The sequence below is a fragment of the Crocodylus porosus genome, unplaced genomic scaffold, assembly GCF_001723895.1.
Source record: "Crocodylus porosus isolate Cpor-Errol unplaced genomic scaffold, CroPor_comp1, whole genome shotgun sequence".
Lineage (NCBI taxonomy): Eukaryota > Metazoa > Chordata > Crocodylia > Crocodylidae > Crocodylus > Crocodylus porosus.
In genome coordinates this window covers 13,501,317-13,524,321 of record NW_017728949.1, presented here as the reverse complement: position 1 = coordinate 13,524,321, position 23,005 = coordinate 13,501,317, and the positions used below count along the sequence as shown (strand labels likewise).

Here is a 23,005-nt window from a genome sequence, read left to right as displayed (position 1 = left end):
ACAACCTAAACTGCCACAGGTAAAGCAAGGGCAACAGCAGCCAATGTCCTGATTCTATGAAATATAAATAGATGCTCACGAGATCCATGCCCTCTGCTACAGAGGAAGGCAAAACCCCTCAAGTTCCTACTAATCTGACCACGGAGCAAAATTCCTTCCTGACCCCAAATATGGTGATCAGTCTGACCTCCTTCAGGTTCTCTACATAGATAAAAGTGACCAAAAGGCAAACCACTCATTCTTTCCCATCTACAGGTAACTTTTAGAGATGGCTTGGGGTAGCATTACAAATGTTCTTGGTTTCAGCTGCTTAAGGTACTCAACTTTTAAAAATCAGAAATATCTTTAAAAACATCATCATATAATTAGCTTAAATGAGTTCACAAACAAGGAACCTGATGGTGAAAAATGTTTTCTCTAGTTTAGAACCTGATAAAAAAAGAAATATTGCACAAAACAGAAAGCTTCAACAGATAGCGTTGTCTACGTAAGCTGTCAAACACCTCCATTAAAAAAAACAACAACAACAACAACAAAAACCAGAAAGGAGACCTGGATCTTGAAAAATGGAAACAGCTTAAGATAGGAAAGGGAAAAAAATAGCAGAGGAAGGAAAATAGAAAATGCTGTTGCCATAGCAGCTGTCTTTTATACAGTCACAGACAAGGCAGAAAGGAGATACCCTAAGAGTATATGGTCTCTGTAATTTTGGAAAGATAAGTCTGAAGTAGAAGACCAATTTACAGCTTAATTACAATGCAGAAAGAGCTGCAGTGCTTTAAAATACATGGCTACGTCTAGCTTGGGAGGGAACTTTTATAAACATACATAACTCAGTATTTGCTCGGAAACACCTCCCCCCTGCCAACACACACAGATCTACAATCTGAGACCAAAGGCCAAAATATTTATTACTCCAGTGTAGAATTATTACCAGGTTAAACCTCAACCTATTATTTCTAACACAATCATTCCCCATTGCTCATCCTGATTCTAGTATCCCAGCAGCTAAAACATTTTCTTTTTAGAACTGCTATATGCAATTTAAATGGACAATTAGTGTGGAAGTCCTGAAGTCCTGAAAACACTATGCTTATGAACAGGAAGACTGTAGATCCACTGAATGTCTATTACCATTCAAGATATCCATCCCTTTGCAATGAGAGCAGCACTTCAAACACAATCCAGGCTCATTTATATCCAATATGAGAGAGCAGAGGACATTTCCTCTTCAGCTACTGTTCCTAATAACCAATATTTATAACTCACTCTTTACATAACCATTTATCTTTAGATTTTGAGGGGTGTTTTGACCGATAATAACAGTCCATATAGGCCACATTTGTACCATGTGTTCTTAGATCCCAATGTTCACGTAGATGAATAAGGGTACAGAAAATAATAAATAGGACACAAAGTAGACCAAGAGTGTTAGGAGTAGTTTTCAGTTTGCTGCAAAAAATCGCAGATTTCCTCATTTAAATGAGACAAACTCAGGAAACAGCAGGTTTCCCCTTGCAGGCTAGCAGCATTCCAGCCTACAAGGGGCTGTTTGGGGTTGAGGGCAGTGGGAAGCAGGGGAAATCACGTGCATGTACATGTGCACACATGCACATGGCACCCACACAGTGGTGGAACACCTCCCTCCAGCTAAGTCTATGGGGAGGGGGGAGGAGGAGGAGATGAGGGGCACAGAAGATGCATTAGGATGGCGGGGAGATGGACACAGGCCATGTGTGGGGGGCAGTAAGGCATAGATGATGCAGAGAGGGGCAGGGGGAGGGCAAGTGCCCTCCAGATATCTGGTCACACAGAGAGGCATTGGGCTGCAGCCTGTCCAGGCTAGCTGCAGGCTGGAGCTGGCTCCACAGCCCAGAGGGTGGGAGGGAGTGCTGCACAACGTCAGGCGTGGCAGCAGCACAGAGTTGTGCCCCCCACTGCTGCCGGGCAGGCAGGGGACACCTCACCTTGGCAGTCATTGTAGAGCAGCTTTCCCTTCCATGCTGGGTCCCACCTGCAGGGCTGTGGAGGTGGCTCCTCCAGAGCTGGTCTGACCCAGCTGCCACCCTGCATCTCGCTGTGTGCACAGAAATTGGGGGGGGAAGCATGTACCCCCCATTCCCCCAACATGTCACCTATCTGTCTCCCCCCACACCACAAATGCGGCCTGTGCCCACACCCTCTCTACCCCACATACCCATCCTCTTCCTTATACTCTGGGGGGCTGGGGGCAGAGGGAGCAGTGGGTTGGGAGTAAGAGGCACCAGCAGGCCTCTGAGCACCATGGGTTCAGAGTGAGGGGTGTTGGCAGGGCTGGGGAGCTGTGGGTGGGGAGTGAGGATACTGGCTGGGCCCAGGAGCAGTGGGTAAGGAGTGAGGGGCACATAGGGCTGGGGGGGGGCGGGGGCTGTGGCTTGGGAAGTGAGGGGCACTGGCAGGGCCAGGGGACTGTTTCAGCTGGACCTGCATCCTGGTAAGCAAAGGGGACAGGGATGATTTTCTATGATAAAAAAACCCCAAATATATAGGTATTTAGAATTTATTTTATTATGACCGAGGCACTGTTAGGCTTCCAAGTTGTTTTATTTATTTATTTATTTATTTATATAAATCAGGTGAGCACAATGTTTTATTGATATACTTACAATTTTAAAGCAACTTGGAAATATATATCAGTTGAACACAGAGTAAGTGAGTGAGTATAGATAAAAAGATGGAGGTGCACTGATACATCAGTCCCATATTGGATAAGCACTGATGTAAGGAAAATTGACAGTACCAGCAACCAGCTTTTTTTGGCTGGTGTGGCCGATAATGTCGCTGATAAATGCCTTGTGCATGTGTGCTGCTGCAGCGCATCACACAGATGGTGGGGAGCACAGACCGGCAGTATGGGGAGCAGCTGGGTTCAGCTGGTAAATTTGTTGTGGTGGAAGGGGTGAGGGTGAGGCGCAGATTGAGGTTCCTGCAGTGAAGGAAGGAGTGGAAGTGGGAGTGAGGTTGGGGCAGGGGCTGCCCAGCCAGGGCAGGTCAGGGCACAGGATAGAGCTGCGAGCAGCTTGTCTGGGGGGCACAGGGAGGGAGTGGCAACTCCTGCTGATATCCGCACCCCGGGAGGGCATCATGGGGGGTGAGTGCCCCCAGATCTGTATGTGGGGTGAGGGCGGGCTGCCAATGCAGGCTGGGGCTGCACCAAGCTCTCCCCAAGCACCACCACCACCCACCCCCTGCCAGGGAGAGCCCAGCACCACCCTGCCTGCAGCAGCAGCTTGCCCTGTCCCCACACACAGATAAAAACCGATACAAGAAAATCCTTTTTTTTTTTTTTTTTTAAATGCAACACAGACCATAGAACTAGGGACCTACCAAATTTGGGATGGCTGCCTGCCAATTTCATGGGCAGACTGCAGAGCTCAGCTGCCATTTTGTGGGCAGAAAGCAGCCCCTTCCCCCGCACAATACCCCTGATTAGTTGAGGGGCCTTGGTCGCCCCACAGCTAATTGGCTACAAGGGCTGCCTGTCATGCGACCCCACCCCTTGCTGCCAATTGGTGCAGAGGGGCAGGGCCACATGACAGACAGCCCCTTCAGCCAATCAGCAGGAAGAGGCATGGGCAACAACCATCTTGCCAGCAGCCTGTTAAGCGGGCAGACCCACTCCCCCCCCCCCAGTGGGCTGCTGCAGTGCCCTGAGGACTGCTGGCTCCTTCTGGGGACCTAGCACTTTATTTTCAATAAGTCTGTCTCCCCTGCATGGATTTTGCAGGCAATGCCAGATTTTGCGAAATCAACAAAAAGACAATCTTGGTAGGTCCCCACACAGAGATCATACGAAGACAGAACCTTCTCCAGGTTCCTTCAAAGAATGTGACAAACTCCCTAAAAATCTAGAAGCCATTACAAACCTCATCATTTTCCACTTTCAATGTACAGGATATTATTTTGACCTTGCTTTCTGTAACAAATTCATAACAACTTCTATACTTAAAAAGCCCATCAAAACAAATTATACTCTTGGCCCATGGGGAAGGATGAGAACAAGACACAACAGATACTAGCCACGATACTTATGCAGTAGTTCATAAAATCACAGAGAAGTAGGAGGAAACATCGTAAGTCAATCCAGTCCAACCCTCTTCCTGAGGCAGTATCATCCCTATTCAAGCCATACAATACAAATCCATTATCTAACTTCTCAGCAAACTACATAGTCAATCCTAACACAACACCAGACAAAACACCCTAACCTGCCACAAGTAAAGCAGGGGAACCACAGTGGCTAATGTCCTGCTGCTGTAAAAGTTAATATATGCTAAAAGGAACCCAAGAAAAGGACCATGTGTCCCACAGTTCCATATTAGTCTGTCCATGGGATAAAATTCCTTCCTGACCCAAAAGATGGCAATTGCTGTCTAGTTCCTCTAGTCAGGAATCTATAGGTTTAAGTCCCCTCAGGCATACCACAGTCAAAATCCCCAGTCTTGACTGCAGCCAATACCCTATGCCTCTGAGGAAGGCTTAAAAACCCCCTGACGGGGTGGGTGGGGAAGGGGGAAGGTGTCTGTGTCTGTACGGCTTTTTATGCCAGCATCCAAATCATTAATAAACATGTTGAACAGCACTGGGCCCAGGACAGACCCCTGTGGGCCTCCATTCAACACCACTTGCCATTCTGAGATCTCCTGTGCCAGTTCCTTTAGTACCCTGAGATGAAGTTCATTAGGCCCTGCTGACTTGAATTCAATCAGATCCATCAATAGCTCTCTGTTTCTTTTGCTATCTCACCTCCAAATAATCCTTATGAGGTATCTAGTTGCAGCTTAATTTTTTTTGTATGAAAACTGAGGCAAAGTAGCTGTTGAGTAGTTCCACCTTCTTTGTATCTTATGTTAAGAGGACTCTCTGGCTAGTTAACAGTTGACCCATAGCCTCCTTGGTCCTCTTTTTCTGGCCAAATTACTCATAGAACCTCTGCTTGTGGTCTTTTACATTCCTCACCAAATGAAGCTCATTCTTTATCTTTGCCTTCTTGATTCTGTCCCTGCAGCTTCTTGCTTTTTCCTGGCAAGCTTCATTAGTAACCTGCCCATTTTTCCATTGCCTGTGTGCTTTCCTTTTGTATTTGCGGCATCCTAGAAGCCCTTTGTGCCACCATATTTGTCTCTTGCCATTCTTCTTCTGCTTCCATTATGCCCAGACAGCTTCTTCCTAGGCTTCCAATACTGTGCCCTTTAGATGCTCCAGACCCTCCTGGGTGCCTTTATCCTTCAGTCTGTGTTCCTACTGCACCATGCCCATTAACTCCTTGAGTTGGCTGATATCTGCTCTTTTGAAATCCAGAGTCCTAATTTCGCTGGCCTCGTGCTTTCCTCCCACGATACCCATCACCGACATATCTGCCAGCAGTATCTTCCCTGTTCAGGACAAGATCCAAGTTGTATCCCCTAGTTGTATTCTCCACTTTCTGGAACAGAAAGTTGCCCTCCAAACAAGTTAGGAACTGGCTTGACATTTTATGTTTGGCTGCAATGTTCTTCCAGCAGATGTACAGAAAATTGAAGTCTCCCATCAATACCATCCATTAGCTCTTGGGTATATTTGTCACCGCCTCAAAGAGTACCTCATCTACCTCCTCTTCCTCATTTGGCAACCTGTAATAAACTACTATATCGGTGGTTCATCTTTCACCTTTCATCTTCACCCAAATGCTTTTTGCTCTGCTGTCTTCTTCCTCCTGAACCAGGGAACAAGTATATGTATTTTTGACATACAAGGTAACACCACCACTTTTTCTCCTAACGCTAACCTTCCAAAACAAAGTATAGCCCTCAGTGTAGACATTCCAGTCATAAGATACTCTTTCCAGTTCTGGTCAGATAGATCCCACCTCTTGAGAGCAGTCTTCCTCCTCAGAACATCCACCCAGTGTCAAAGAGTCTGAAGCTGTCATGTCAATACCACCATTTCAGCCATGCGTTTACTTCTGGGCCCCTGCCTTCCCATGGGGAAGATCAATGAAAACACCATTTGTGCTCCAAACTCAACGTTCCTGCCCAGTGCCTCATAGTTGCTTCTGATCTGCTCAGTATCATTCCTGGCAGTACTGGTGGTGCCTACATAAATAAGCAGAAAAGGGTAGTGGTCTGAAGGGTGGATGAGCTTTGGCAGTCTTTCTGCAACATCCTGAATTCAGGCTCCAGGCAGATAGCACACCTCCCATGATACCCAATCCAGATGACAAATTGGTGTCTCTGTACCCTGTCCTTAACCAATGGTCTATGACCCACTGACAAGCCATAGATGTTGTGGGTAGGCTATGACAGCAAATAGAGAGGAGAGGGGTTACCTGACACTGTTTCCTGAACAGGGCAAGTGTAACTACCTTAGTGTGGCACTGTCAAGCACCCTGTTAATATGATTGCTCTACTTGTGACTGAAGAGACAGCATGAAAAGACTTGCACTGCCACCACTTTTGTTTGCAAAGTATAAATTATTTTGCAATTGTTAAGGTTGGCTGTGAGACTGAATAACAAGAATATCCAGAGTTCTGACAGTTAATGCTTAAAAAGAAAAAAAAAACTGGAAGAGGTATTGGATTTTATGATTTAGGATTTTTGCCAATCTCTGCACTTAGGCCAGACTTTTATGAGGGAGATGAATTATCACATATCTTTCTGTTACAGCATCTTTGGGCCCTCTTCTCAAAACAGCTGGTGCTGGCCATCTGAGGAGTTAGAAGAAACTGGAATAGGTGAACCACAGGTGTGATTCAGCATAGCAGCACTTCTGCTTTTTTTCCTTGGGCTTAGGGAGGATTGCAAAGGGAAGTTTTGCTTCCCTGTATTGTAATGGTACTACATTCACATTCTAGAAAATAAAATAACGAATACTAGGCTGTACAGGTATTAGCTCAAAGCCGTTCTTCCAGAGGAATTCCAAGTGAACTTAAATTAAGAAGGAGTCTGCACCCTTCAGTGTCCTGAATGAACACTCAGTGAGCTGACTCGTGCTTCAGTTCAAGCCATAGGCTCTAGTATGGCTTGTGGTGATCACCCCCCACCACACACACACACACTTTTATTCATCGAGTTCTCAACTGACAGTAATATCAAAGATATTTTAAACACTCAATGAATAAGGTTCCTTTCGTCTGCAGTGGGGGAACAGGAGGCAGGGGACTCCCGCCAAATCATCCAGCTCTCTTTGTGGAGGTGAAACAGCAACTTGTGTCAGATGTACATTCAAGCCACAATCTACTTAACTTTGAGAAAAAAGGATGTGCCTCGGAAAAAGGGGGTGGGGGAAGAATAGTGAGAACAGAAATTCTAGCAGGTTGCAGCTGAACTCTCTAACTCAGTTTGGGAGTGTTTAGTAGTGTTATTTAAGTATGCTAGCTATTAAATGGAACCATTTGCTTTGTTTCCCTCTGTGTACACACCTGACTAAGTAGTCAAGCTTCCCAGGTAGCATAGAGAATTTGTAGCTTTGCCCACTAAGTGTTGTGTATAGTTGGAAAAAGGATATACAATTTAACTTGCTTATCTTAGTGACCTATGGGACTTCACTCTGAAGTTACTTTTAGGGGGGTTGGTGATAAGGTAAATGGATATAAAAGCCTGAGTACAGATGCTGAATCCCACCAGATTGTTGCAATATACAGAAAAGAAAGATGCAACAGAGTCTTCCCTCAGAAGCAGAGCAAATATTTACAGGGGAAATCTACAACACAAAGAGAGAGAGAGGGAGGAAGAAAGCAAGTCTCAATAAGTCTTAAAAAATCCAATGCCTCATTACTAGAAGAAAGAGATATGCCTTAAACCTTTCTTTCAGGTATTTTTCACAATTCCTCATGACTAATGAGTACTTTAAATAAAGAATTATTTGTGTCTAAAATGTAATAAAATGTGTAAACAGCCTTTGCTAAACAATACAATTTGTGTGACCTGAGCTGAACAGCCAACAGGTAGTGATTTATTTGGAAAACTGGGGATTTATGGCTGGTTCCAATATTGCTGTGCTTCCTCCCTCAGCTGCAAAACCCTCATGGCAGATAGAGGCGGCACGCCTTTCACATACTCTCTTGCAAATCAGTCTGTTTGCACTAACCTTTTTGTTCTGGACACGTACTTTAAATCACAATTCTGTTACAAAACTATAATAAAGTCTCCATTGATTAACTGACTAGGCCCACAGTGCTTGCATGCCCTTTGCCATGTTATTTGCTTATATAGCACAGAGCCTACTCATTTGGTGTACAAATAGGAATCTTCATGTTTAAAACACTAGGAGTTGGACACAAGATCCAGGCTGGAGTTGGCTCTATCCTTATGCCCGAGAGGGCTTCCTAGGCATGAAGGGCAGTTTAGTTTATGCAGTTGTGTCCCTTCCGCTCTTACCATGCATGATCAATGGCAGCAACTCTACACTACTCTGGCAAAGTTGGATTTTCTTCCAGTGACTAGAGAAGGCACCATACAAGAACCCAAAGTTAAGGAGCGAGCTGACTGCCTGCAGAAGTAGCACCTCCTGCAGCTCCTATCTAAGAAGCAGGGAAAGATCCAAAATGGAAGAAGGGGAATTCTCTCAGAGACGACAATTTTCAGTTGGAAATGGATGGGGAAAGCAGCAAGGGCTTGGTCAGTCAGCCTACTGATGGGAGCAAAGCAGGGAAGAACAGCTGGCCAAGAATAGTTTTGAGTGGCTGTGGCTGGCAGAGTAGAAAAGGACTGTTACCATTTCAATTCAGTCTGTAAGAAAGGAAGAAATGACGAACAAAAAAAGCAAGGGTGAAAGGGTGGCCCAAATTCAGCAAAACACTTAAAGCTTTCCCACTGAAGTCAGTAAGAATTTAGCAGGCTTTCAATTGCTTTGCTGAATCACAATCTGTAGGTACAATTAAAGAACAAAAATGGTATCTGTGATGCCTGCAAAAAAAAAAACCAGAGTGAGATTTTTCTGGTCATTTTCTAAAGCTGAAGTAAGGCAGCAGTCTAAATCACACACTCTCTCCGCTTATACATCTGGAGTGTTTTGGCCCCAAAAGAAACATTCTTTTTCCTGACTGGCATCAGGGTGGAACTGAATGACTTGAGATCCCATCGTCCCTTTCTCAGAGGTTTATGTGGATGTTCAAGTTCTTCCAAATAACCTTCCACCACATCTGGGAACTGGATCATACTTCATTCTGAGAGCCAATTTCCAACTGAAATGGGCCACTCTACTTGTTGCCAAAGCTAAAGATGACTGTGTCAGTAACAGCAGTTAGGGAGAAAACGCCTTCGTAATTTGTATCCCTAGCTCCCACTAAGATGTAGTGAAGCTACTTTTAACTGTAAGTTTGGTGGCATCATTAGCTCTGTTCACCACCACAATATACATTGGAGTATAGAAAACTTATCTTAGAGAGAAGTGGCATAATCAGCCTAGACTGATTTTGCACAGATTAAAATACACAGAATACATTGCTCTTACATGTATGTTGCAAACATAGGGGAAGATGTCTTTGTTTTTGACTGAAGAATTCAAAAAAAAATCCTTTGAACAAAGATGCTTAGTCAGAGTACCGGATTTTAGATTCACATTCTGATACCAAAAAGACACCCAAGGATGTTGAAATCTGATGACAATTTCCCCCCTCAAACTTAATAAAGAGTTTTCAAAGTCAACAGATGAGAACTCAAAGCATGGTAAGCAGCTTTCTGTTTGTCCAATGCTTTGCCTGAATCCCCATTTACAAGCTGAAATGATGTTTAGTAGAAATCTCAGAAGAGGGAGAATTGCACAAACCCAACCCAAAGCATCTCTCTCTGCATATAGATCTGACTGTCAAGGGAACAACAGGAGAGGAATATGCAAAGTATTTTGGGAAGTTCAATATTTATTATGTAAATGTTTTCTTTTTGACAGTTCAAAGTCACCTCATGGGTCTAAGATACCAGAATTTTATAGTCGAATGCTACATAGTAAGATGTCATGTGTTCAACAGGCTTAAACCACAGAGTTACGATTACCAGTTCCGCAAGGCACTCTGCTTAAGACCTGTAATATGAGGATCATAATGCAATTCTGCACAGTCTCACAAGACCTCATGGAAACCATGCTATAAAGCCTGACCCTATATAGTGGGGAATCAATTTTGAGCCACTATCTCCAAAACCAGAAAAATAAGTAAATACTTAAAAACACCATTTGGAGTCCACAAGGGGTGCCAGTCATAACAGGCTTTCAACTACTGTTTATTTAAAGTAATGACATTTATAAAATTAATGAAGTGCTGCATCCCCTCAGACTACTTTACAAAATCAAAAAACTTCTTTGTAAGTATTTTATAAGGTTTTTATCAGAAAGACATGGCCCAAAGGACATTCAATTTTCTATCTGACCTAAAGAATAAATTTTAGCTCTCAGAGGACAGAGACCATTAAAAAAGAAGCAACAAACAACCAAAAAATCCGTTAGTCTGCATCTAGAAGCAAATCACAGAAAGCCAGCTTATGGAACATGTCTCTTTCTTAGACTGGCACTCGACTTTAATGCAAAGCAGCGATGCAAGATTTTATTAATAAAATCTGAAAGTTATGAAAAATAGTGCCCTTGATATAACTGTTATTCCTACATAGCTCTAACACAGACACATATACAATGTTAATGCAGACTACCGACATACATGAGGTTTGGCTGTCTAAGCACATGCATAAGTCTGGATTTTTTTCTCCATTCTTTTCTCCAAACTTTCCCCATCAATAGACTTGCCAGAGCGATGTTACTTACCGATCTGTACTCGTAATGGAGTTTATTAAACTCTGTGCCGCTAATTGTGATTTCTGGGATGTAGTTAGGGAGAGAAGTAGCTTCCAACACCTCGTATTTGTTTTCAACACTAAAGGTAGAAAGAGAAGTACTGTTATGTCTCCATCTCTTAGGAAAATAGATCTATCAACTTTGAAATTCAAACACATATTGGAAAAGAGCAAAATGACCTAATGTCTGCCTGTCCTCTGCATCCAATCACTGCTTGGGTCAAATCAAATTTAGAAAAATATGTTTTTTCAGTTAAAATATACTTCTGCAGATCTGCGATTCCCTTGTAGTTACTATATAATATATACGAACCAATTCCCTTTCCACTCTCACCATACCATTTAAAATGTAACCATTACCCCTTTTAGCCTTTGCTTGCAAATAGAGAGCTACTCACATTCCTGATGCTAAGGTTTCCAGCAATTATACACCTACCACAAGGGAGCTCTAGCTCTATCAAAGCACATTTTTCAATGTTGTAACTCAATAATAGATAAATATAGAACAGATGGAAGCTTTGTTCTTCATTTAATGTCTTGCAAATCCAGGAATTGATATATTTCATTTTCTGAACAGAGATGTTTTCCTCATCAATATTAGTCTGTTTCCATCCTTACAGAAATGAAGATGTTATCTGAATAATGAATGCATGGCTCCGTTCCACAAAGTTTGTACACAACACTGCAGTTTCACACTGGCTCTTTTTTTAAATTCCAGATTGCTTAGATTATGTAGATTAAATTTTGCCCTGAATTACATGACCATTGTATGTAGATCTGAAGTGCGTTTCCTCCAAAGGCATTTAAAGTTATATATTACTCACTGCTTAAGAAAACTAAATTAAGTCTTCCCTCCAATATAGGAAGCTATGTGACCAAATATACAGTGTTCAAATCTTACTCATTTTTCCTATCATGCCTTGTCTGAAAGGGCTTTTACATGTACCTGGCAACGTGTTACAAGTGAGAAAGCAGTCACGCTGAATAAGAACTAGCAAAATAGTGTTAAGGTGCATTGCCAGGTACCAATGTCTGCTTCAGTTATTGGCCATCTCTAAATAACTTGGCTGGCAGGATCGGAGACTAGAACAGAGGCAGAGGCAACGCACCCTCCGTACTGTATTAGTACTTTGTTGTTGAATGAGTAGAGGTCAAGGGTTAGAAACTAGCAGAACAGAGAAACCAGGAAGACTAGGGCCAATTACAGGTGAGCATTCCTGTAAAGGAAGTTATTCTCAACCACTGCATCTGCCTTATGAATAAGCCCTCCCCCTTCTCTGATGGATGATTGGAAGTTCACCACAGTGATGTCTAAACCAAAAAATGCTATGGCTTTAACTACATATCGTTAGAATTGTACAACTCCCCCATTGCTAAGGCAACAACATTGACGTACAGTATTCCTTTTGCTATATGCAAAGAGGTATAACCTATAAAGCTGTTGATATATCAGTACAAAAAGCGCAAAGGCACTATACTAGGGTTATATCAGTGTAACTTTTTCCATGAAGAAACTCCACACCCCTAACCAGCATAGTTACACCAATGAAAATACTGTATTTTTACCAGGTCTTAGATGTTATCTATTTCTTTAGCTCTGTCTATAGCAGTAACTTGGCAAAATCCTCCAAGTTTGGATATGGTTATCCTAGTATAAAAATGCTTATGTTTTTATAGCTTACTATTCAGCATGCAAAATAAGCTAGACTGCTACTGGTCACCTTCACAGTGGTCCCCATGAGGGGTTTTCCCCAGCAGAATGATGTTGGCAAACAGAGAAAATTTATACCTAATAACCAGGGATCCAGAAAAACATGGTAAAATCTGGATTTTCTCATTTTTAGAAGGAAAAACCCACATTTTCTCCTTTAAAGGAGAAAAACGCAGGGAACTGTGGGTTTCCCCTTGAAGGCTGCCAGAGTTCCAGCCTGCCAGGGGCTGCAGGAAGTGGGAGAAGGGCAATTAGCAGGGGTTGGCACGTGCATGTGCACGCGTACACATGCACATGGCCGCCAGGCAGCCCGAGAGCAGCTCCCACAGGTACGTCTGGTGGGGAGATTGAGGCCCCCATAGTAAGGGAGGGAGAGAGTTGGGCAGGGCTGGGCAGGCTGGGGTGGTACATGGGAGCTGGGCAGGCTGCTGCCCAGCTGGAGCAGTATGTGGGGCTAGAATGCGCGGCCACAGAGCCTGCACAGAGAGTAGGACAGAGCTGCAGGAGGTTCGTCTGTGGGGCAGAGGGGCTGGCTCAGCCACTGCATGTGCTCCCTTGGGGGAGGTATGGGGGGACACGTGCCCTCAGGTCTGTGCATGAGGTGGGAGCAGGCTACCTAGTGCAGGCTCAGGTTTCCTGTCCTGCTGCCCTCCCCCTGGGGCTTCCGCAGCCCAGTGGGCAGGAGCTGGTGCAGCAGGACAGAACAGGACGGGGAAGCTCCATGTTAGTACTGCAAACCCTGTGCCACCCTGACGAGGCACCCCTATGCTCACCCAACAGCAGTGGGGGTGGCAGTGCAGGGTTGTGCCCCTTGCTGCTGCCGGCTGGGCAGGGGGCACCTCACCAGAGAGGGCACGGGGGCTCATGGTGACAATGAGCTTTCCCACCCACCCCTGCTCTGTCCTGCCACATCGGATCCTGTCCTCTGGGCCACAAAAGCAGTAAGGCAGGGAGCCCTGAGCCTGCAGTAGGTGACACCCCCTCCCCCCCCCAAACAGGCTCTGCTCTAGCTGTGGACCCATATCCTGTTGAGTGAAGGGGGCAGGGGCAGCTCTGATTTTCCATGATAAAACCTCAAAATGAAACACCTAAATTTATAGGTATTTAGAGTTTATTTTATTACAGTGATTGAGGCACTGGTAAGCTTCCAAATAGCTTTAAAAATTGTAAATATGTCAAAAATATTCTGTTCAACATATCTATAGATAGGTAGACAGCATTATAATATATCTAAATATAATATACAACCTATTTTTATTGTTTGAGATATATACATACATACACTGTGTGTGTGAGTCTATCTATACACACACATACAGTGGTGTTTCATTTTAATCAAGGAAAAATAAGGATTTTGGGGAGGGGGGGTTAATCAGAGAATTTGCAATTTTTGAAAAGAGAAAACCAGGATCCCTGCCATCACATTATTTTAATAGCATATGCCAAACTCTACTACAAACAAAAAAACCAAGACTTTCAAATGTAGACCAATCCCCAAAATACATGCGTCACTCCAGGGTATAAAAGGTTAGAGGAAATGTGACTTAGAATGCTGTAACTGTGTTTCCATACTTTTCATGTTTTTAGTACTGCTATACTTTAAATTTAAATGGTTTTAAAATATGTCAACATATTAAAACAATTTTGCATTGTACAGTACTCTCTCTTGCTCTGTTAAGAGATCACACACTTATTAATTCAACCTCTTCCAGTCACAAGATTTAAAAATATGCCGTGTATGCATTTGAATACAAACCAAACCAAACCAAAATACTGCTTGTCTTCACAAAATTCCCATCCCAAATGTACTGCTTGTATTAATTGTGAGTGTTACTTGCAACAAGTAGGACAGAACTGTAGACAGAAACAATGCTTTGAAAATTGATAGTGTCCTTATAACTTTTATCTGAACATTTCCAGACAGAATCTGGCATGCTGTAACATTGTAATTTTAATGTGGCAGGTTAGCTATGATCAGAGTGGTAAGAAACAATGCCCCACAAATGATAGTCCATCAAACCAGCACTGAAACACATTAAACCCACAACAATTTATTTTAAGAGCTTGAGAAACTGCTAGAAAGCACTCTTTAGATTCATTATATATAGACCAACAGTGCCATCTATATGTAGTCTATGGAAAATGCATCAACTACAATTTTGTAATGGAGCAGAATGTCAAAGTTAATGATACAAAAAAAGATGTAAGCTAACAATTGGGTTCCTGATTTTCAATGGCTCATTTATGTACAAATATTTATTATACAGACATGGAAGCAAATCTGCATTGTGTGCAAAGCAGTGTTACCAAACTCTCTTGGAGAGCCCTCAAGCCCTTGAACTGGGCGCTCTCCTCTTGTTCAGTATTGTATAAACACAAGGGGAAACTCAGCCTTAAAAAAAACATGTTTAGACCACATCCTTAAAATGGTTAGTACCATCATCGAAAATTGAGCTACACCCACTCGCTCTGGCTCTCTGTATGCCCAGACTAGCAACTGGACAAAGTGGACTGCCTTGGGTGCATGCCCTGGAGGTGAGCTGCAGGCTCTCTCAAGAAGGAAGGATGGAGAATGCTGCTGAGATGCATGCTGAGGCCACTTCTAAGCCATCTGCTCAGCCTACCTTGCTAGACTTTGGACCATTTGGTATGAAAACAAGTTCATGGGGTCTTTAGCTCTTGGCAGCAGTACCGAGCTCAGCAGGGAGCCAGTACAGATAGGCCTAAAGAGTGAATATACAATGAATATGAATGCAGTTTTGAGAGCTAAAATGTGCATCTACATGTTATTCCGTCTGAGACTTCAGCTCCCTCTTTGTGAGGTCCAGCTTCCTAAACTGTATTTCAAGATCTGGAATGTAAAAGTAAAGATGGAATATGGGAATGGGGCGACAAGAAAGAGAAGACCAAATAGTTATTTTTTAAAAAATAGGAATGAAAATGTCAGAGAAATTCCCTGCAGAAGCTCACATTACCCATCTTAATGCACTGTTTCCCCCCCTAAGAGATTCTGTCAGCAGGAGGGACAGAAGGAGTGATGCTGGTACAGGTTTACTTAACCCTCAATAAATTATTATAGGATACCAGTGCCTGAAGTGCTCCATCAAACACTTTGACAAAAGTGCAATATGAGCCTTTCTTGATTTCTGGTTTTCTTCATACTGTCTTCTCAAACGGAAGGGCCAAAAAGTGTTTCCTTGGAAATGCAAATGAGCCCTGGGCTTACTACAGACGCCAGGCTGCCAAAAAAAGCACAAGGCGGTCTTTTGTAAAACAGGAAGGGGTCTGGACTCTATGGCTTGAAGCGCCCTTTCCAGTTCTATGTTCCTAAGAGGAGCCTTCTTTGGCCCTTCCTCCTAACAAGTGGCTTCTTTGAAGCCATATCATGTACACAACTCCCCTACATGCCTGCATCTTAACCTCCTGCCCTAAGAAAGGAATGCAAAAATAAAGATGAAAGAGAGATAGGAACAGTGGGTAAAAAGCAGTAGGCCACCTGGAATCATCAAATAAAACAGCAATTGCTCCAATTCTGAATTTCAATGGGTTCAATATGGAGCACCTTCACACCTGCCAAATCTGCTCCATAACAGTGCTGCAGAAAGGGGAACACACAAATTGTTAAGTTTTGCAAGTAAGCCACAAGGCTGGCGGAAGGGAGTTCACCATGGAACTGGTCCTTTAATTTCTCCCATGAAGAGCTTCTCTCCTGGTTCACAGAGAATCCATTGGCACCACAGTAACCAGGTACAATCTGCATTTCATTGTTAAGACAGCACTTCCATTCATCTATGCAATCACTTTAAAAGGGAACAAAGGGCTACTGCAACAACTATCAATAATCTAACTGTTCATTTTGTATGATCCTGTATTAAAGTAACTTTAGCTAATTACCCTAATTATCGCCCTGCTTAAAGCTATCCTGGCTTTACTATACTTGTTATGTCTGCATGATTTTAGAAATATAATTGCATCCTGACAGGTTATATCAATATTGATATAATTGCTCTGTATGTTTATGCCCTCAGATTCAGTATTTGCAAGACAAGCTATGGATATTGTTTTTAAACAGGACTATGCCTAGGTTTAATTTTTGGTACTTGCTTAAGTACTTTGCTCAGCTGAGACTTTGCCACAAGATGCTGCATCACCCTCCTATTTAACAAAAGAATTAATCTTGTAGGCTCTTCTTTACACATCATACTTCATATTAACGCCAGTGTCAACCCACTGCCAAGAGCCAGCAGAGCTATGCTGATCTTTTCCTCCCCAACAGAAATCAGTAATGATCATCTTAAAAATATTATAGGCGGAATCTTTTTCATTTAAATGCATATTCTAGTTCTGGAGCAGAGATGGTCGAAACATCTGCAACAAATTGTCTCTCTTGGGAATCTCAGCTTAACAGGATAGTTTTTAGACAGCAAAAACTGATTCTAGTTTGAGACCAAAACAGAGGAATGCCTGTTCCTCACAAAGTTTTTTGTGAAAGGCATTTCCGATAGCCACGTAAAAGTCCTGTGGCATTGGCATGGAGTTGCACGAAAGACCTGATAAAATTTAAACAAAGTTCTGAAAAATCTCTGTGCAGAAACAGCATTGCCAACTTTCCTAATTTTATTGCAAGTTTTGAATGTCTGCATTTGCTAAAGCATCAGCTCCTCAAATCTCCCAAGGATCTCAGTTTTTATTCAAAAACAAAAGTAAGTTTCTACTTTAACCATTTTAGAGAAAAGCTTAAAGCATGACCCCTTCAAGCCTAGAGGAAAAAAAAAAAAAAATAGTTCCCGTCCCATTCCCCACCCCCTCTCCAACACAAAGCTACTCGTCAACCTAAGAAGGCACATGAACCACATTCAATAGCAGGAGGGGACCACAGGGCTTAATGTAAAAAAAACAGTTATCTACTCCAAGTTAAGTCATACAGAGATGCAAGGAATAATTCTAGAGGTGACAGACAGATCCCAGCAGAAATCAGAGTAAGATGCAAAGCAAGCTGGAAAACACACCTCAGACATTTAGACAGATTATCCAGTTAGCATGATTTCAAACGATGGCATGGCATCTCTGTTCTCCACTCATATGCCTGTAGGAATCACTCCTTTATCAGAGATAAAAGCAAAAGTTTTCTACATCTCAGGGCGGATACCAGGTCACTCCTGGATAACACATTACACTCTATGCAAATCAGCACCAAAAAATAAGGACTGTTGAAACAGCAATTTAAAAAAACCCTCTCGTTTCAGAACAAGTGTCCATTCAGTTCTCTTCCTTACTTAGTGTGCTTGTTTCTTATAGTTGTAAAACTGAATTGGCTGGACTACCTCTGTGAAGCAAAGCTCAAATAAAAAACAATTTACCACATTCACTACATACTGCATCACCTGTGCAATTCACACCCTTATTTTAACATTCAAACAGAATCCTGCATTCTTAGGCGGTCACTTAAATACAGTGAAAGAACAAACATAATGAATCAACTTTGAAGTGTCTGAGATTGGTGGAAGTTCCTCAGTACTTGAAATTAAACTAAGCTAGGTTAGAAATGAAACAACCAAAAGACAATTACTCTTAATCTGACATCCCTTCAGTAAAAGCTCAAGAATATGTTTCTGATGTTCTGCCAAGAAAAATATCGGAGAATTTACTGCATTAGATTTGAGATATAGTAATACTTTTTCCTGCTTATGCAGGGGGTCGGACTCGATGATCTATTGAGGTCCCTTCCGACCCTAGCATCTATGAATTATTAACAAGCAAAACAATTAAAAGGACACAAACGGTAAGCTTTGGCTTTTTGGGGGGTTCTTTCCTCCAGCAAAGCCATCAGGCTGCTAGTTTGGTTTTGAATAAATAACTTTTAAATAAAATATGTGTTGATGCACATCAATTTGTAAGGTATGAGTGATACTAATAGTAAGCTAAATTTTGCCTCTGCAAGTTATACCTTATATAAGATACATCAAAAGTATCTGTGCGTGGGGGAAGGTGCGGGAAAAGGGGGCAGCAGTGGCTGCATTTAACTTTGAACCTGCCTAACAAAACAGAAGTTTAATATGATATAGAGTTGGAAACACAATACATTCAGTATTTCCTGTGCATCTGTAGCTCAGCTAATACCATGCATATGGCACCAAACAAAACATAGGTAACCACTTAAAAGCACTATTTGATCTGTGATGGGAACATGCATGATTACATTGTAAGCTTGGTGAGAAAGTTAACTGATTTTTTTCTGCTTTTCAAATACACAGCTGTAGCAGTCACTTTTTAGTAGCGTTAGCTGAAGGACTGGATTCTAACAACACATTCAACAAAGGACTGGACCATAAATCTATGCAGAAGCTAAAACTGTTACAGCAATCCACTCATTAAATGAAATATGTCACTATGATCATGTAACGCTGATGCTCCATGAACTTCTTTCAATGCCCACTCATTTCGAAGTGGAATTTTTTTTAAAAGGCATTAGTGCTGATCTAAATGGCCTAGGGCCTGGCAACCTGCAACAAAACATTTTAAACACCACGGACATACAAAAAACTAGAACTCTTGGTTCCAAAATGATACCTTTTATTAGAGCAACTGGAAAATGGCAAGAAAATTGTCCTTTTCTGCAAGCTGTCAGGATCAAAGTCCCTTTGTCTGTGGAGGGAAGGGATGGAGGAGGGGCAGATTGAGGCCCCCACAGTGAGGGAGGGAGTGGGACAGTGGCTGGCGCTGCCCAGCCTGGGCAGTGAATGCGACCCTGCTGGGGGTTGAACAGAGCTTGTCCAGGGGGTAAGACTCCCCGCTGCTGCATGCACCCCTGGGGGAAACATGGAAGCCATGTGTCCCCCTTGATTTGTGTGTGGGGTTAGGGCAAGCTGCCCACTGTGGGCTTAAGGCCAGGGGCTACACCAGCCGGGGCTGTAATCGGGGTAGGCAGCAGCAGCAGCACTGGGAATGGTGGCTATGGCAAATTTTGGGGTGGCTATAGCCCACCCTGTAGCCACCCCTCTCAGCACATAACTTGCCCGGGGTCATTTAGCAGACCAGTATCAGAGCTGAGAACAGTATCCAAGTCCAAGCCTCCTATTCTATTGCTATAACCATTATAGTTTATTGCTACCTCCCTATATTCTCATTTATGTCCATAAATTAGAACCTAAAAGAGGTATCTTTTACACCAGGGGTAGCCTACCTGCAGCACAGATGCCACACATGGCATGGACTGCCTGTGTGTGTGGCACACAGGAAATCGGGAAGGGGACAGGCAGCACAATGACAGATAGGGAAGGAAGCAAAGCAGCAGGGTCAGGCAGGAAGCATAGGGCAGGGACCAGAAAGCAGAGCAGCAAAATCAGGCAGGGAAAGGGGGCTGGAATGGCACTTGTAGAGAGCAGAGGGCTAATTTGTGGCATGCCTGCCAAAACAACTGGCATAAAACAATGGGGGCCCAAGTGAGGTAAATGAACTGCACTGCTCCCCATGAAAACTGGAAGAATGGCAGGGAAAATGACTGTGATGTGAAACTGATGCTCCATGCTGCATTCTGTCCCACAGCATGAAATGAACTAACAGTCACATGGGGGCAGCATGAGCTCAAACATGGAAAACGGATCCCTAGCCTTCCCCACTTGGGAAATAAATAAGCACACTTAGAAAAGCAGTTCCTTTATGCACCAAACCATTAAAAATGAGAACAATGAGTAAAGGCCTCTGTGATGAATGGGCTCACCAGAGCTATTTCTCCTCTCAGGTATCAGGGGAGGGAACATGCTATAGGGTAGAGGATATGAAGAATGTAATATCACTGACACAGGGAGATAACTGAAGAGCATCATTAATGCCTTTGTTAAATGTGATGTAGTTCAGTTATTGACATAGATTCTTTTGCAAATTACCTTTTGTTTTGGTAATGTAACTGCTTTGCATTTATTTAAAAAAAGGTAAGGATAAAACCCTAGGAGTGTGAGGTGTATCATTCATGAGTTAGCACATAAACTTTCAACTTTTACTTGGTGTTAAATTTTATGGAATGCAATTGGCACATTAGAGAATTCAGGCTGAATACTGCAACACAAACTTTTCTTTTTGTACATGTTTATTTCAGCCTAGCACAAGGACTTCAGTGTGTCAGAGGTGAAGCCTGCCGTACTAAAGACAGGGAATTCTCATTTGCAGGCATATGCTTCTGAAATTTAAAACACATTTGTAATATACATCTAAATATAAAAAGCATCCTCAGAGTCATCTTCTGAAGGCAGGTTGTATTTTTAGCAAGGTATGGAGGACAGCAAAACCCATGTTGTCAGAACAACTTAAGTTAGTACCTAGTTAAGATTAGAACTTGAAAAACACAGCAACAGCTGTTTGCCATGAAGAACAATTAAAAGCAATTCAAGTAACCTTGAATGAAAATATCCATGGAAAAAAGATGTTTCTTCATACACAAGGTTTAACAAAGAATTAAATATTTAGCAGTGTGTTTTGCTTCCTTGTATATTGTGAGTTGCAGTTCACCGATGGCGTGCCTTACAATAAAACTTAAACACTACCTTGTTTGAATGGTTTCCTCTAATTCCTTCCTACACTTTGTACAAACAAACCTTTGTTAGTCCCTTTATAGTACAAAAACAAGTAACTTTAGAGTATTTTTTTTAATCTTTCAGAAAGTGAAGACCTGATAGCTGTGCTCGGTGTAAGTAACCAACTGAGTTTCACTTTAAATACTGTGTGAAATGCTTATTGTAAGTTTGGAGTAATCGAGACATTTTTAGTTTTCATCTTTTTTCTCTACTGCTGATACTCCTAAAGTTGAAGCGTGACTATTTTTTTTATTTTTAAAACCACTGTATTTTTTCTATTTGACAAATTCCACCCAATGCTGCTTTCAGTGAAAGTGAAACATTGCAAGTCTGTTTAAACAATTATGTAAAAAGGTGCTTGCCATACTAAGGCATATGAATCAGCAGAGCTTTGAGTACAGTGTGAATTTGTTAACTGCTGCAACCAACTAAGGGAAAACACTGTGTCTTTGCATAGTATGTAAAAAAAAAAAACCAAACTAGGGACTTTGGAAGTAAAGACCACCACCTTAAAATCATTTAATTAGGAGAACGAAGACACAGAATACAGAGAACCTTCCTTTAACATATGAAAAGTCATCCTTGTATAATGAAATGCATCCCTGTAACCTCAGGATGCATTCGAAATAACATAAGCAAATAAAAGGCAGAAAAAAGGAAAATAGTATTAATCACCATAATGAGAAAAGGTACTGAAATAAAGGGAAAAATTAAATCAATATCAAGAACAATTCTTACTAATGATTTAGCCCAGTGGGGATCAACCTTTTAAGGTAGGCAGGGTCACAAATTAAGCAGCGTGCCCTACCCAAGGACCAATGTAATCCCCTTCCCCTGCCCAATCAGCTGATCTGCTTTCTATTCCCGGATCTGTGTCATACACAAGAGGCTGCCTGGGGCACTTGTGGCATGTGTGTCTCAGGAATAATCTTCCAGGTGACACTCAGAAAGCTCCATAAACCCCACCCCACAATATTAAGAACATCACAGTGGTGGATGTGTTGAGTGGGGGAGGTGGGGGAGCAATCCTCTACTGGAAGCAAGAGGAGCTGTCCATTAGGACTTTGCTACCTCTAGAGCCAATACAACTATGTGCAGTAAGAACAGAACAAGTACCTAAGGCAATTTGCAACATAAAGTTGTGAAATGTACATGTTAGCAGGTGCATTCAAAAATTCGACATTCCTGCTGTTAACATTCTAGTCCCTGCTCTTTTCAACTTTTCTATATTTACACATCTTCTCACCATTTCCGAATGTTAGGATTGCTATCTCCTTTTTCATCAACTGACATAGAGCCTAAAATCTTTTCTGTTGAGGCACAACTCCCACAGAAGTGGACAGGTCAGCTTGGTTGCCTGTATTAGAAGGGCATTTTGGGGTCCCAAAAGATTCATGGGCAAGACATTTAAAGGCTTGTTTCTGCCCCATCATATTTAAAGGAATCTCTCCTCAGGTACACAGAATGTGTAGACACAAAATAGACACACTCTCTGCTAGCAGTGCCTCCTGCAGCAGAAAAAGCTTACTGCATATACAGTGTATCCTAAGAAATTATTTTTTGTTATTTCAGTAAGTCTCTCTTCAAATCTTATCTCCAATAATCCAATTAAACAAGAGTCTTTAAAAAAATGTCCTGAAACAGCAATATTTTAAAATCATCCAAACTACATGAGTGTGAATGACATAGGACAGCAATACTTTAATTCCTGGATTAGAATTAGTAAGGCTTTTTACTTAGGTTCTTTACTGGGAAAATAATATGGATTGAGCCACTGTGTTTCTGTCAACTGTCCAAGTTTATAGATTTCATAGACTTTCATAGACATCAGGGCTGGAAGGGACCTCAGGAGATCATTGAGTCCAGCCCCCTGCCCGAAGGCAGGAAGTCAGCTGGGGTCATAGGATCCCAGAAAGATAAGCAT

The 23,005-nt window shown here is 42.4% G+C and overlaps 1 protein-coding gene across 1 annotated transcript in view; it reads right to left on the bottom strand.

The window, feature by feature from the left end:
- The window catches only part of NDUFA10 (NADH:ubiquinone oxidoreductase subunit A10), a 50,953-nt gene that overhangs the window by 9,362 nt on the left and 18,586 nt on the right, over positions 1-23,005 (bottom strand). The window contains exon 9 of the mRNA XM_019554439.1: positions 10,772-10,880. Within this exon, the coding sequence (XP_019409984.1) occupies positions 10,772-10,880 (109 nt within the window). The remainder of the gene's footprint in view (positions 1-10,771; positions 10,881-23,005) is intronic.